The sequence below is a fragment of the Malania oleifera genome, chromosome 12 (genome assembly GCF_029873635.1).
Source record: "Malania oleifera isolate guangnan ecotype guangnan chromosome 12, ASM2987363v1, whole genome shotgun sequence".
NCBI classification, from domain to species: domain Eukaryota; kingdom Viridiplantae; phylum Streptophyta; class Magnoliopsida; order Santalales; family Ximeniaceae; genus Malania; species Malania oleifera.
Window position 1 is genome coordinate 16,586,868 of NC_080428.1, and position 16,964 is coordinate 16,603,831.

Genomic DNA, 16,964 nt, shown 5'->3' on the forward strand with positions numbered 1-16,964 from the left:
TCAACGAAATTTGTTTCCCGTTGACGAAATCCTGAAGAATTCGTTGACGAGGACACCAATTTGTCGATGAAATCCTCCGAGTCAAAGGTCTTTATAAGGATATTTGTAGTTTTCTTCTCGGCTAAGTTATGGATTTCCTCTCTCTCTCTCTTTAGGATTTGAAGCTCTCTCTCTCTCTCCTCGATTGCTTCGCCGTTTGTCGCCTGAATTGCAAATCCAAAGTTACTACAAGGATCAGTGAAGGATTCTCTACGTTTCTAGCGGAACGGAATCTTGATTTGAGCGTTTTTAGTTTTCGGGCTAAAATCGAGGTAAGACTTGGTTTTCATTTCTGATTCAGTATGTGTAGTAGTACGGATTGTAAGCATGTACTGTACTATGGTTTGTAGGTTTCGGGATCTCGATTCGTAGTTTTTAGGACCGTAGAGTTCGTAGTTAGATTTTGGTTAAGGTAAGGGGATTCTGTTTATATCAGTTTATTTTCGAATCAAGATCGGTAAGCTCGTAGGCTACGATCGTATGTATGTTTTGACTACTTATTTGGGGAAATCTATTCGGTAAAAATACGGGATTTTCGGGTTACAGTTTTCGGGAAAAATTGGGGATTTCGGGTATCATCTCTACTTTGTTTGGAAAACCGTTCATTTTGTTTTAACCGTATTATTGAGATGACTGTTATCCATATTTGCATAAACTGTATACTTGAACTTGTAAACAATATGATTTACCGTAAACCAAATAAGTGTGGTATGTATGAATGTATGTATTTGTTCCAGGTATTTGTGAAACAGCTATGTGGCAGCTTATTACCGTACGCTGAAATGTATAGGAACGTGAGTTCCAAAATGATTCTAGGGATTTGTAAAACAGCCATGTATCGGTTAATTACCGTGGGCAAGAGTGGCCGGCTCTATATCCAGGGTATGAAATATCACCAGTATGTTCTGGCTAGTCACCGAAGGGTGTGTTCTACACCGTATGTAGTAATGTAATCACTGTGGGCTTAGATCGTCGTAGCGTAGTTGTGCATGTGGCAATGTAATCATGGTGAAACTAGGTGACCTTGTGTAGTTGCCTATGTAGCAATGTAATCACTGTGGGTCTGAGTTGTCGTTTCGTAGTTGCGTATGTAGCAATGTAATCACTATTGGACCTAAGTCGGCGCATTGTAGTTGCGTATGTAGCAATGTAATCGATGTGAGACTAGGTGACCTTGTGTAGTTGCGTATGTAGCAATGTAATCACTATTGGGCTTGAGTCGGTGCATTGAAGTTGCATATGTAGCAATGTAATTGATGTGAGACTAGGTGACCTTGTGTAGTTGCGTATGGAGCAATGTAATCACTATTGGGCCTTGGTCGTCGCAGCGTAGTTGCGTATGTAGCAATGTAATCGCTGTGAGACAAGGTGACCTTGTGTAGTTGCGAACTAGTGTGACGACATTGACCGTATGTATGTATGTATGTATGTATGCATGTATATTTTGGGTATCGTATGAACTGGAATGGTTTTTGTGAAAAATACTGGAACTGTATGGAACTGTATATATATGTATGAAACTGTACGAATTGTTTCAAACTGTATTGTATGTATAGTGTTATGAAGTATGTAAAATGATACTGGTATGCCACACACTGATATAGACTATTTTCTTTCTTACTGAGAGGTGTCTCACCCCGAATGTACGTACAATGTTTTTCAGGTCCTTCTGGTAGCGGTAAGTAGCATCCTAGCGTTTGGGAGTAAGGGTGTTGTAGCTACTGCTAGTACCTACTAGGTACGAGTTTTGGTATCCAGGTTGTCGGGATAGTTTTGTGGACACCTGGGGTATGTGTTCTAATTGTGGGAATGTATATCCTAGCTGGTATAGTATAGACTCTGGTATGATATTGGTTATGTATAAAAGACCGTTTTCCGCTGCATATGTTGGATGAGTATGGATATTTGTATGTATGTATGTGGGCGTCCGTTCACCCTATGGGGTCAGACTCTCTTTGGTATTATATCATGTATGTTTTAATTGATACAGAGACATGTTAGGTTACTAAATTCACCCCTGGGTCCCATTTCCAGGTTCGGGGCGTGACATATTCAATTATTGTCACCGAAGCTTCTTTTTTCTCCCTTCCTCGTATATTTGGTTGTGTCCTTCGTTCATCAATTAAATCTAAGTTGGGATAAATTGGATCATTGTGCTATGAAATGTATTTTTCAAGGTTATTCCTATACTCAAAACGGATATTGATGTTGCAGTTCACTTTACATCATTTCTTTGTCTCGGCTGATGTCGCCTTTTTTGAGTCTACATCGTACTATTCTAATTCCTTGATTTTTTTTGACCTTGATGAGTCTTTAGCCTTCCCGACCCGAACTTATTTCCTTTGTCTAGTCCTCCTGCATATTCATCCAATTTGAGTCCTTCTTATTGCTTGGAGCGTCCCAATTTGCAAGTGTACACACAACGACTCAAGGGAGGAGAGCCTCCTCCAGCTTCCACTTCTACACGTCTAGTTTCCTCGTCAGATGATCCTCTTCCCCAAGTAGTTGATCCTCCTGTTACTATTTAAAAATGTAAATGCATTTGTACCCAACATACAATCTCTTATTTTGTTTCTTATGATTTCTTGTCACCCTCATACTATTATTTTGTTAGTACCCTATCTTCTATTGCTCTTCCTAAGTCTATTTCTGAAGCCCTATCCCATTTTTGGTGGAGGAATGCAATGATTAAAGAGATGCATGCTCTATAGGATAGTGATACTTGGGACTTGGTACGTCTTCCTCCTGATAAATTTGTGATTGGTTGTCATTGGGTGTATACTGTGAAGGTTAATCTAGATGGTTCCCTAGCTCGATTGAAAGCCCACCTTGTTGCTAAGGGATATACTCAAGTGTATGGCTTGGACTATTCAAACAGGTTCTTCCCTGTAGCTAAACTTGCCTTGGTATGCTTGCTTTCCTACATGGTGATCTTCAGGATGAGGTCTATTTGGAGCAACCACCTGGATTTGTTGTTCAGTTGGAGTTAGGCTTAGTGTGTCAGCTCAAGAAGTCACTATATGGTTTTAAATTGTCTTAGAGGGCATGTTTTGGTCACTTTAGTGCCGTAGTACTTGAATTTGGCGTTCAATTGCTGTAGATCACGCTGTATTTTATCGTCATACTCCATTCAGAAGGATTCTTCTTACTGTGTATGTGGATGATATTGTGATTATTGGTGATGATGATCAAGTTATTCAAAGCTTAAAGAATTTCTTGTAGACAAAGGATTTGGGACCATTGAAGTACTTCTTGGGTATAGAAGTATCAAGATCTTGTGTTGGAATCGTCTTGTCATAGAGAAAGTAATGTTTTTACTATTTTAGATGAGTCTGGATTGTTGGGATCCAAACTCGTTGATACACCTATGGATCCTAACAACAAGCTAGTGCTAGATAGGTGATTTGTTGCCCAACCCAGCACGATATCGTAGACTTGTTGGAAAGTTGAATTATCTCACATTCACTTGGCCAGATATATCTTTTGCAACAAGTGTTGTGAGTTAGTTTTTTGATTCTTCGAGAACAAGTCACTGGTCTGCAATAATTTGCGTGTTTAGATATCTTAAAGGTGCACCTGGGAGAGGTCTCTTATATCAGGATCGAGGTCACATTAATATTTAGGGTTATATTGATGCAGATTGGGCTGGATCACCTTTTGATTGAAGATCCACAATCGGGTATCGTTTCTTTGTTAGTGGTAATTTGGTGTCTTGTAAAAGTGAGAAACAAATTGTGGTGGCCGGGTCAAGTGCCGAGTCTGAGTATAGGGCTATGGCGCACGCTACATGTGAACCTGTTTGGTTGAAGAACATGTTGAAAGAACTAGGCTTTCCACATTCTCCGCCTATGGAGTTGATGTGTGGTAATCGAGCTGCTATTCATATTGCCTCCAACCTGGTCCTCCATGAGTGGACAAAGTACATTGAAGTTGATTGCCACTTTATTCGGGAGAAACTTGTATAGAAGCTCATTACAACCACTCATGTGAAATCTAAGTCTCAACTTGCTAATTTGTGCTAATTTGTTCACTAAGGCCTTGGGAGGTGCTCATGTGAAATTCATTTGTAACAAGCTAGGAGCATATGATATATATGCTCCAGCTTGAGGGGGAGTGTTAATGGTTATTTAGTAATTATGTGTTAGAGTTTTGTTAGTAATAAGTGTGAGTTAGCAAGGGTATTATGGTCATTCCAATTGTACTTGACATATATTATAAATAGAGGGAGAGACCTATCATTTTGTTTAGGTCTTCCATTTCACCCAATTATTCAACAAAATTCTTATTTGAATAAGGAGGAATTAAGAATGCGTACGGACCTTGTAATTGCTCACCCCATTCCTTATTACATTTAGGTTCTAGCTGAAGGAGAGCTCCACTTCTTAAGTTCTCCAAGAGACTACCATTTTTGACATGTATTACAGGTTGGTAGGAAGACGAGAGGGATACTAAGCCTGTATTTTGGTTGGCGGTTATGTGTGTAGGCTAGGAGGTGTGAAAAAAATGGTGCATGTAAAGTACAACCCAATGTAAAGAGATTGTCACTGAAAGTAAAATGTTTTAGTTGCTTTATGAAATATATGTATGTATTTGGAGAATATTCGCGCTTAATTGGTTTCTAACTTGTTTTTAAAGGATGGTTTAGAAAAATAAATTCTTGCCTAGGCCTAGTGCCTCCATTGAATTTTGGATGGAGTCATGGATGGTCACGTGCGAAAAACAGGGACGTGACCTGGTTCATCTTAGATTTTGACTCTATCTAAAGCTTAAACTGTTACATTGTTGCCAGCAATTTATATCAAGCTTTAAGACTCCCCCATATGTGCAGCCTAATTGCATGTGGAGAGATTAAAAAATGATAAATAATACCTATTATAGGGAATAAGATAACTTTTAACCACCACACAATAAACATGAGCAACAAGACTAGAAGTCTAGAACCCAAGAACTACTGGCAACCGTAGCTTTGATACCATGTAGTAATGTTAGAGATGGAATAGAGAAGAAGAGAAGAGGAAGCGAAGAAGAAAAGAAGAAGAAAATGAGAAAGAAAAAAGTTAGCAGTTTCCTAGTGACTTGCGTACAGCTCCAAATCTGCCCTGTTATGCATTAATAATAATAAAGACTGGAGGACAAAAGTTCCCCCAGTCACACAACCTAGTTACTCTGTAACATATTCTCTTCTAACAGCTACCTTTTGGTGCGTATGGATGGAAACAAATTCCAGAATTTTCAAGAATATGGACACTTTTATTTCCTTAATTTGTAGCAGAGAGGTGCTTCTGGTGTTGTGGGTTTCAGCGAATGGGTTCTTTTGGCATATACCTTTGTATAACAGGATTATTGCTCTTATTTGTGTTTTTTTTTTTAAAGCTTTTTGTATTGTTTTCCTTCATTTCTATTGGAGGATATCTTGTCCTCCTCTTCTTTTTTATTTGTTTTCTTTTCTTGCATACTCCCTCTCTCTCTAATAGAATTCTTTGCTTATCGAAGAAGAGGAAAAAAGGAAAAAAAAAAAAGAAAAGCGTTGATTAAGAGAGCATGTTTTCACTGAGATGCAGTATCGGGTTGGTACTTGGATCATAAAATTTTGTGGTAGTTTCATCAACTTTATTTGCTGGAAATGTCACCAATAGTTTGTGTTGTAAACGTTTTCAAAATTATGATGCAATCAAAATGTCCCGAATTTTGAAATATGTTGAAATTTATTTTCAAGTTTGCTGTTATTTTCTCCTATTGCATATGATTGGTGGCTCTGTTTCTCAAATCTCATATTAGAATATATTAACGGGACTGTTTTCTCCAATCAATTTCATTATTTGAGGGTTTAAACTCTTATGTTTTTATTTTGCCTTTACACTTTCTTATACTTCTTTCGCATTAATGGTAATCTATATAGTGTCCTTCAGCAGACTCCATGGCAATGCTGTTGCTGTTTGTTCCTGCATGCTCCACGCAAAATTAACAAGGGGGCTCAAATTAACAGGCAGATGATTTTTTATAGTTGGGAACGTTCTTTGTCAGTTTTTCCAAGAAAACGTATCCTTTGCATCTCATTCTGATACAATTAAACTTATCTTTTCATTATTCATTATAAATACTCCTTGTTACAGCATTTTCTAAAAGTTGCCATTCCCAGGTAGTTAAAGTTGTATGTTTCGTTCTTGTAAGTGATTTATAGCGTTCGATTTCATGTTTGTTCATTTATGTATTCTTTTTTCTTATTGATAAATAATGATTGATGCCAGAATTATGATTTTAAGGTCTTGTTGCTCTTTGTTTCCTTCCTTCTTTATATGGCATAATTTTGTGCGGCCTTTAGCAAGATTTAGACAAACTGTATTCTTTGAAGCCCAATTTTTCTGGGGCAGATTTTCTTATCAGGGATATCTTTGGCTTGTCTGATGTGACTGCTCAGGCAATGCCATGTTTCCACTACAGGGGCTGTTGTAGCGCTGGGTCATTGTGCCTGTAAGTGGAGTTACACACATTCAAGTACTTTGATTACAATATATTCCTAAATCATGCTCTGCTATATGGTAGACTTAGCAACAAAATTTGAAAAATGATAAATCCACAACATGGTTCTATGAATTCTGTTTTGGTATTCTATGGTTGTACTCTATCCAATTCAATGAAAAAACATTGTACTTTCTGAAATTATTTGCAAAAGAAGATAATGGCCCAGAGTGCAAGTTCCTAAAATCACTCATTTTCTACCCTTGCCTAGAATGCAGTTTCTTCTTTCTATATTATGAGAAAAAAAAAAATCACTTATGTTACCAAGTATCCCATGGTTGATTTCAGATTTGTAAATATTTTCAGAAACCTTGCCTGTTATATTATTCTCCCAAAGGTTTATTCTAGCTTTCATGTTTTTTTTTTGAGATTTCTTTAAGAAAAATGCATGCTTTGCTTACTTTAGCATTCCTGATCCTATTCATAGCTCATTTTCTAGAGTGTTTACTGCATAGTTGTCATGGATTTTAGGCGTAGACAACTTGTGTACTGGCTGCACCTGCTGCTGAATAGGGCCCAGGCAGTGCATGAAGCAATAGCAGCCAAATTTGTGAACAGTGTGGTCGTCCATTGGCTTTTTGCCTAAGCCCCTGTTTGGAACATCTTATTATTGTGAGATGCACTTATATAAAAAAGAGGTGTTTGGTTTGTGCAGCAATAAATACTTATTGGAAAAAGTACTTTTGAAAACTACTTTTTTTTTTTTTTTGGGGGGGGGGGGGGGGAGTGGAAGTACTTTTCAACAAGTAATCTTGGATTACTTCTTGGTGCCCTGTAAGCACTCATCACTGTAGAGAGGTGTTGGTATTTCTGCAATATTGAGCCAGTATTAGACAAAATAGTAATTTTGTCTCCTCTCTTTTCTCTCCAGCCCATTGTTCGTCTCTTCTCTTGCTGCTCCAGCCAAGCTCTCCAATGGCTGATGCCTCCTCCCCCTCATTGCATCCTCTTCTTCTTCCTCCTCCACCTCCTTCGTCAACATCTCCTCCTTTCCCGACTCTCCTTTTCCCCAATCTAGTTTTCAGATTTCCTTATTTTGTCTTGATGCAAACAAGTTTTTGATTATTCCACATTTGAAAAAGGAATTTGGCCCTGAGAATATTTTTTTAAATAATTCATCATATTCTCAATTAATAATAATAATAATATGATAAATTATATTATATAAGGATGGTGAGTTTATTTTATAATAAAATAGTTAGTAATAAAATAATAATGATCAAATATATTAATTAAAATATTAATTTAATTAATAATATTATAACTAATGTAAATTATTATTTGAAACAGTGTTTAATGGTAGCCTTTTTTTTTTAAAATTTTTTATTTTAATACTATTCTAGCAACCACCCCTTTATTTTATATTATATGATAATAGAAGTAGATTATTTTGGCAGTAATTCATTCTCAAGAGGTGTGGTGCTGAGTCGAGACGCGACTTCTCCCACGTAAGCCTAGCTTTCGCGACAACTTTCCTCCCAGCCTCTAGTCATCGGGCATCTCAGACTTTGAACATCCCTTCTAGTCTCTAGTCATATGCATTTTAGCCTCATCGACATTCGACAACAATCTTAGCTTGCTCAAAGTGTCTTCTTTGCTGAATGGTTGAACGCTTAAACTCGAAGCGTCTTCTCTCCTGCTTCCAATAGAAAAGAAATTTGAGAACTTTGCTCTTGTGCAAATGGGTTTCTCTGTCTCTCACGAAATGACTCTCATCCTCACTTGAAATTGAACTTGGCCCGCTAATAATAGATGTTAAGATGCTCGACGCAAGTCAAATGTCAATCCTTCAATTTGAGCTTGGAGAATGAGGGGGAGACCCCTTATTTGTGCATGTTTGAGAGCAATATCTGCTGAAATCGGTCGGTTAAACTCTTAAAGTAGGTGGCTTTTTGGGTTGCTGATGGCTTATCTACCTTCATTCGGTTGGATTGGGGATCTAGAAACACTCATAAGGGAAGTCATCTATGTTGGTTTGTGATTAGGTGGACGAAGGTGGGGAAGTTTTTTGGAGCTAGGGCAAGGGAGAAAGGGAAGAGGTTTTCTGTTTTTATTCTTGGAGGTGAAAAAGGAAATGGATGTTGTATGTTTGCAGATGAGTTATATGAGTTTGTGGAAGAGTTTGCCTTGTTCTTGAAGAAGTTGGCACAACAAGTTCTTCACATCCTAGGTCATGGAGTAAGGTGGTACTAGAAGGTAAATCAGGCAAAGGCGAAGTAAGTTTTTTTGGAAATTGGATCATTTTTGTTTTCGATGTGGGGGAGATATGTGATTGAAGGATTTTGGAGTGACGGTTCTAGATAATTTCACATCATGCCTAGAGGAGAACATTCAAAGGGTGAAAGGGGTGACTAAGAGGCGACTAGGATTGTTGTTGGGAAAGATGAGGGCATGAAGGCTGGGCAGGGCAGGCTGGTCCTCCTCTTGGAGGCTAGGTATGTGAGGAAGGAAGTTCTTTCTTATTAAAACTAGGCCATTTAATAGAATAGGCCAGAGGTTCAAATAATAATTCTTTAGGCATTTCTATGGGCTTGAAAGAGGGTTTTTCTCAACTAGGGTTTTCTTAGCTGGGTCTTGCTTCTAAAAAGGTCCATATTGCGAGGGTATGGTTGACTAGGCTCATTTCAGATCCGATTTCATTAGTGATCAAGTCCATTCCCTAGCCAAAATTCATAGAAGTTAGAAAAGAGAAGTGGGAGTAGTCAGATAATTGTTAACGAACATTCAATGTGTTATCAGGAAAACTTCAACTTTGTTTTGACAACCGCTTGGGAAGAAAATGATGATATTTATAAGAGTGCCTTAACAGTGAGCCGAAATCTTGGTTTAGAGCTTCTAGGGGAATTAGGCAAGGTGAGCCTTTATCCCCCTTTCTATTTTTCCTTGTTATTGATGTGTTGAGCAGGATGGTGGGCAGGGCGGCAGGAAGGGGATTGTTTACAAGTCGAGAAGTAGGGAGAGAGGGAGTGGTGGCTTCTCATATTTTGTTTGCTGATAATACCATTTTCCTCCCTGACAATCATAACCCTTCCTTTTTGGAGAATTTTGGGCATTTTTCAAAATTCTGAGAGGGTGTCGGGCCTTAAATTTAATATGGGGAAGAGTGGATTGTTAGCTTTGAATGTGCTTGTGGGGCGAGTAAGGGAAAAGGCCACTGAGGTGGGGTGTGGCATTCTAGTTTGGTTTGTGACTCACTTGGGGGTCCCCTTAGGGGTTGACCCTAGAGTAGCGGATTTTTGGAATTCGGTAGTAGAAAGGGTGACTAAGAGGTTAGATAGTTGGAAGGAGGCTCTTTTATCTTTAGGGGGTAGAATAACCTTGATCTAGACTTGTCTTTCTAGCATTCCATTATATTACATGTTTGTGTTTAGGATTTGAATGAGGATTGCTAGCAAGATTGAGAGAATCATGAGAGACTTTTTGTGGTCTAGTAGGGGGGATCAAATGGACCACTTAGTCATTTGTGGTAAGGCTTGTAGGTCAAAAAAGGAGGATATTTTGGGTCTAGGGAAGTTGGTGTCTAAAAACACGACTCTTTTAGATAAACGGCTATGACGTTTGCCTCTAGAAGAATCGACCCTTTGGTATAATGTGATAAGAAGCAAGTTTGGGTTAAATGAGAATAGGTGGGATACCAATTTTAGTTTAAGATGTTCTTTAAGTAGTCTGTGGAGGTCCATTTCTCAGATTTATCTTTCTTTAATCCCTTACACTAAACTCGAGGTGGGGAGCGACTCTTGGATCTGTTTTTAGAAAGACCCTTGGCTAGGTAATGCACCCTTATCCAATTCATTCCCTAGTATTTTTCGACCAAGGTCTAAGCAAAATAGAGCTATATCTTTCTTTTTTGGGGATTTGAATAGTCCATTGGTTTCTTGGAATCTCCATTTTAGGAGACCTCTTAATGATAGGGATATGGTAGAACTGTCTTCTTTGTTATCTTTATTGAATGGGAGTAATTTCATCGGGGAAGGATTTTTGGTCCTAATCTTTGGATCAGTCAGGAGTGTCTCCTTGTAAATCTTATTTTGAATTCTTGACTTAATCCAATCTTCTTTCTCATTCTATCGTTTCATTTGGAAGACTAAGGCTCCTAAAAAAATTAAGGCTTTCACTTGATTGATTGTGCTCAATAAAATTAATACTAATAACTTGCTGCAAATTAGGAGACCTTTGAAGGTTCTCTCTCCTGATGTATGTATGCTCCATTACAAAAATTTTGAGAGGGCTTCTCATCTTCTTTTGCACTATGAATTTTCTTGGAGGTTTTGTAATATGCTATTTGAATATGTTCAGGCCAATAAATCTCCAAGCCAGTGCTGAGCCTATTCTAACGGGTAATTTTGATTTGTTTGACTTGGGGAGGGTATTATCAATGTAGTACAAAATTGTATTGTGCTTTATCCAAGTTCACACAAATCCAAATTCAAGGTCTCAAATTCATGTTCCCAAACGTAAGGTTAATGTTTTTGGATTATTAGATAATTATTAAGATTAGACACTACAATATTAAGATTTAACATATTGCAAGTAGGAATAAGACAAAACACTTGAAATGTAATTTCGATAATAATGTAAGGAGTAGTAGTGGAGAGAAGATTAAACTTGATAATCAAGAAATTAATAGTACTAATAGCTTTTCATATCTTGGATCAATTATGCAAGTAGAAAAGGAAATTGAAGATGTAATACGTAGAATTAAAACAGTTTGGATAAAATGGAGGAGTGTGTTAGGCGTGTTGTGTGATCGTAGAATACACTTGAAATTAAAAGGAAAGTTTTATAAGACAATTATAAAACCGACTATGCTTCATGGTTCTAAATGTTGGGCAATTATGAAACATGTACAAAAAATAAAAGTTGCTGAAATGCGAATGTTAAAGTGGATGAGTGGTATAACATTAAAAGATAAAATAAGAAACGACCATATATGCAATTATTTAGGCATAGCACTGGTCAAAGACAAGATAAGGGAGGGGTGACTTTAATGCTATGGGCATTTGAAACGCAAGCCTAGTTGAGCACCTATGAGGAGGAGTTATTTATTGTTTTTGGCATGAAAAACGGTAGGGATAGGCTTAAAATAACTTGGAATGATGTAGCGAGGAAGGATTTAATAGGCTCTTAATCTATTCAATGAAAATGCTTTCAATCGAGTGAATTGGCAGAAAAGGTTCATGTAGCCAACCCCACCTTGTGGGACTTGTGGCTTATTATTGTTGTTGTTGTTATTTTATATTTTGTAGTTTACAAATCCTTAAGGTATCCATATAATTGGATACAAATTTTTTTAACTCAATGGGAACCAAAAAAACATTAAGTGATTTGGATACCCATAGCAATAATATGTGTTTGGTGCATCATCCTCAAAAAATGCTTAAGCTATTTAATAGTGGCAGGGGCTAGTAAAGTGTTTGATGGTTATTTGGAGGTTTAAAGAAAAAGAGTACTTTTAAGGGTATTTTTGTCTATAAAAATAGATTTTTCATAATATAATAATTTCCGTCAAGAAAATTAATAGTGTTATAACGTTTCATGGTTTTGAGAACCATAGGGGTGTTTAGTGATCGTAATAAAACCACATGGTGGCTCAATGATTTGTGATTAAACCACCGCCTCGGGGGGGGGGGGGGTGTTATGTAAATTTTCCATTTAATTAATAAACTTGAATTTAATGTTAAAAATTTAATAATTGTTTTGTTTTAATAAATTTATACAGTACTTATAATAAAAATGATTATCCAAATGCTACTTATTTTATGAGTGCTTAAGATCAGTAGTTAATTTTAGATACAACCAAACAGTACTCATGACAATCAGTACTTCTCCAGATAAGTACTTTTTTTTCAAAAAGAACTTTTTTGTAAGTGGTTCCAAACAATCTGAAAGAAAACTCATGCCATCTAATTTGCCTCCAACATTGTAGTAATGGTGTCCATGACGTTATTTTTTCCGAAGTTGACATTTTTACTTTAGTGTGGTGATTTGTCCTGGGTTGACCAATATACTGTTGAAAAACTTTAAAACTTGGAATTTAATTCCCCACTAGAAACAAGATTGCATGACCTGAAAAGCTCTTGACAAAGTATTATGAGAATTATTTTTTTGCTGTCTACTTCTATGTGCTTTCTTTTTCTTTTGTTGCCTGTCTTAATTTTATTTTTATTTTTATTTTTATTTTTAATCTTGAAATGTAATCATAAAGGGCATAGATGTTAATTGAAGAATCTAAAAATAATGGTACATAGATTTGGGCTGGTCTTGTTCACAGATTTGGATCTGGTTTGGATCACATCACAACTCACAGGTTGGATCTGGTAGTTTTGGATCTAGCTCATGGTGCCTCTAGTCTGGTTTGGGAGCAGCTTAGAACTGGCTTGAGAGTGGACTAGGCATGGCTGCTGCTTACCCTGGGCCATTTGGAGTATGATATAATGCATCAATTGTCGGGATGATGCAAGTATGCAAGTGGGATTTTTTTTTTAATGCCTTTATGGATAGATTGGGGTTGGGGACTTCTAAGCTTCAAGGTGCAGTGTTTGAGGAAAACAATGGGAAGGGGGGGAACTTGAGAGTGGTGACAGGAGATTCACATTGCAAGTGGAGGTGCTTGCGGTGACTGCTGGTTGGAGGGTAGGGGGACTGGTTGATTAGAGAGGTCTGAGTCAATTGGTGGTATTGATTTCATGACGTGATGATGGTAGACAGTAATAACAGCTTTGGGAATGCACAGGGGAAAAGGAAAGAAAGATAATAAATAGATGGGTAAGAGATGAAGGGAATCTATGATGTTGATCTTTCCAAACTGAGCTTTGATACCAATACGATGATGCCTGCTTAAAGAGAGAAAGCGTGGGGGGAGGGGGGTGGGGCAGAAATAGGGGTTAGAGGCTATCTTGCAAGGGATTATGAAGATGCACAAATTTCTCCAAAATTCCACTCTAAATAAAAATAGCACGGTTCACTTGCTTAAATGTGCTGTAGTTTGAATAACACCAGGGTTACTGACATAGGAAGCAAAATCATGCCAAAATTCTGGACTACCACATGCATTTTTCTCCAAAATTTCTCACTTTTGGACTTGGGAACTGCAATATTCGACTTAGGGGGTCCAAAATCATTCAAATTGATCTAGATAAGCACTGTTCTACATCACTTTCCTTTCTTTTAACAAATATTTGGTTTATGGTTTGCCAGGTATCATTCTTTTCTCAAGTTATTTAAGATTCTTATACGCAAGTCTCAGTATTGCCAACATTCAAGGTTATTGGATAAGCATTGTGCTGTTCGAGCGTTGGATCAAAATGCTGACTCCAAATCTGAGGTTAGCGTGCCTTAAAATTCTTATGCTTTGTGCTTGGTTCAGAAGTTGGAGCGAGAAAGGAAAAAAAGAAATTTTGAACAATTTTTCCAGCCCCAAATAGTTCTTCTAATAGTTACTGTTGCAGAATGCATGAATATTTTCTAATATTTTAGTAAAGAAATTCATTAGAAAGTGCCAAACAGGGCATAACTCTGATATGTGTATAGTGTCCAATACACAGCAGAAGTTTAACTTACCTAATAGAGAATGACTCTCTGAAATGCTGAAAATGGACGAAGAAACATCATTAGTCAATTGCTTAAGTCAAGAATTTATAAAGATAGTTTAACATATTGGATGTTTCTTCAATTCCTCTTTCAAAGACCCTAGAAAAGACGGAATGGCACCCCTATAGAAATCTCTCTAGTCTTCTAAACAAACTACTTGTGTCAAAATCTTCGAAGCACTCTACACAGTTCTGGGCAGTCTTCAAATGTCTTGATGGATCTGGGAGGACACCTTTTTTCCCCCCTGGTTGCTCTATAGTTCTTCTCTTTCTCTCTTTTCTTCTTGTTTGAGTCGTCTCTTATGCCCATTTGGTTTAGACATGTTAAATAGGTGGGTATGGGTCAAGATGGGTTGGGTCAAAATGAGTTGGCTCACTAGTGACACATTTATCCAATTTATGACCCATTTATACAATTATATTGACCCATTTATGATCCTACCCATTTCTTCATGAGTCAACCCATTTAATTTTAAAACATGTAAAACTAATTGTTGGATACTAGGTCAAACGTATAACTTCAAGCATTACTGTTGCACATCTTCCCGCCATCCTTAAGTGTTATTTTGTTACCTAGTTGAAAAATATCCGAATTATAGTAGTAATTATGAAACTTCGTAATTACATAGTTTAATTTTTTAAATGCTGGTGTAGTCATTGTTATAACTAATGTGCCTATATAATTATGTATATAGTTCGAACCAATTATGTAATTCCGTACATAAATATTAATTGGTTTGAATAATTGGAACAAACCATATATATAATACGTAATTACTTACATATTCAAACCAAACTATCAATAATTACAAAATTATTACATAAATATCTAAATTATAAAATGCATTATGCAACTATGAATTTAATTTTCAAATGATATGTGTGATACTATAATTACATATATATATAATTATGGACATATCTAAATCGAACCAATTACGTAATTACGTACTTCCATTATATTAATTAGTTTGAAAAACAAAACCAAATCAATTATGCATATACATAATTTCGTTTTTACATACATATTCATACCGAATTGTCCATAATTATAAAATTATGTCCATATATTTCTGAATTATAATATTAATTATGTGATTGTGTTGTTTAATTTCAAAAGATAGGTGTAACTAATACTATAATTACATATCTACATAATTTCAAACATATATAAACTGAACCAATTGCGTAATTATGTACATGCATGTGTGTTAATTATTTAGAAAAATGAACCAAACCAATTATAGAAACATATAATTGTCTAACTAATTACAATCATATTCAAACCGAATTGTCCATAATTTACAAAATTATGTACACAATAACAACAACAAGTCTCAAGTCCCACTAGGTGGGGTTGGCTACATGAATCCTTTTCGCCAAATCATCTGATTAAGTGCGTTTTCCTGTATTGGATTAAGGGCTCTTAAATCTTTCCTCACTACCTCATTTCAAGTTATTTTAGGTCTACCCCTATCCCTTTTTATGCCAAACACAATAACTAACTCACTCCTCCTTACAGGTGCTTTACTAGGCTTATGTTTCAAGTTCCCAAACCATCTAAGCCAACCCCCTCTTATCTTGTTTTCAACCGGTGCTACGCCTAAATTATTATGTATATGTTCATTTCTTATGTTATTTTTAAATGTTAAACCACTCATCCACCTTAACATTCGCATTTCAGCAACTTTTATTTTTTGTGCATGTTTCTTAGTTGCCTAACATTTTGAACCATAAAGCAGAGCTGGCCTTATAGCTGTCTTATAAAGCTTTCTTTTTAATTTTAAGGGTATTCTATAATCACACAACACACTTGACGCACTCCTACATTTTACCCAACCTGTTTTAATTCTATGTATTACATCTTCTTCAATTCCCCCTTCAGCTTGCATAATAGATCCAAGATATCTAAATCTATCAGTTCTATTAATCTATTGATTATCAAGTTTAATCTTCTCTCTATTGCTACTCCTTACATTACTGAAATTACATTTTTATATATTTGGTTTTATTCCTACTTATCTTGAACCCTTTAGACTCTAATGTGGCTCCAAAGTTCTAGCTTAGATTCCACTCCACTCCTACCATCACCAATCAACATAATATCATCTACAAACAACATACACCAAGAGATCTCATTTTGGATATTTGTAGTTAGTTCATCAATTACTAAAGAAAAAAGATAAGGACTCAAAGTTGAACCTTGATATACACCTATTGTGAAAATCTCTAGATTCACCTCCTACAGTACTAATGCTAGTCACTACTCTATCATACATATCTGTAATGACCTTCGTATATTTACTACAAACTCCCTTCTTTTCTAAGACCCACTAAAGAACTTCCCTAGGTACTCTTATCATAAGCTTTCTCTAGGTCAATAAAAACCATATGCAAGTTCCTTTTCTTTTCTCTAAACTTTTCCATTAAACTTATTAAAAGATAAATAACTTCTGTTGTTGATCTCCCAAGCATTAAACTAAATTAATTTTTTGAAATCTTCGTTTCTAATCTTATATTATGTTCAATTACTATTTCCCATAATTTCATCGTATGACTCATAATCTTAATTCCACGATAGGTATTATAGTTTTGAATATTACCTTTGTTTTTGTACACCTAATGTACTTTTGCTCCATTCTTCTAGCGTTTTCTTGGTTTTTATAACATTGTTGAATAGATTAGTTAACCAAACGATTCCTTTATCTCCTAAACATTACCAAACTTCAATTGACATTTTATCTAGTCCTACGGATTTCTCACTTTTCATTTTTTTAATTCCATCTCAACTTCAAGGACTCTAATTTTGCGAATAAA

At 36.2% G+C, this 16,964-nt stretch overlaps 1 protein-coding gene across 4 annotated transcripts in view; it reads left to right on the plus strand.

Moving 5' to 3' along the window:
• The window catches only part of LOC131144065 (telomerase reverse transcriptase), a 120,606-nt gene that overhangs the window by 57,537 nt on the left and 46,105 nt on the right, over positions 1–16,964 (plus strand). For 3 of the 4 annotated variants that reach the window (XM_058092433.1, XM_058092436.1, XM_058092437.1), the window contains 3 exons: positions 5,949–6,078; positions 6,372–6,510; positions 13,756–13,882. In XM_058092433.1, coding sequence (XP_057948416.1) covers positions 5,949–6,078; positions 6,372–6,510; positions 13,756–13,882 — 396 coding nt within the window. The remainder of the gene's footprint in view (positions 1–5,948; positions 6,079–6,371; positions 6,511–13,755; positions 13,883–16,964) is intronic. The other variant, XM_058092434.1, reaches the window with a different exon arrangement.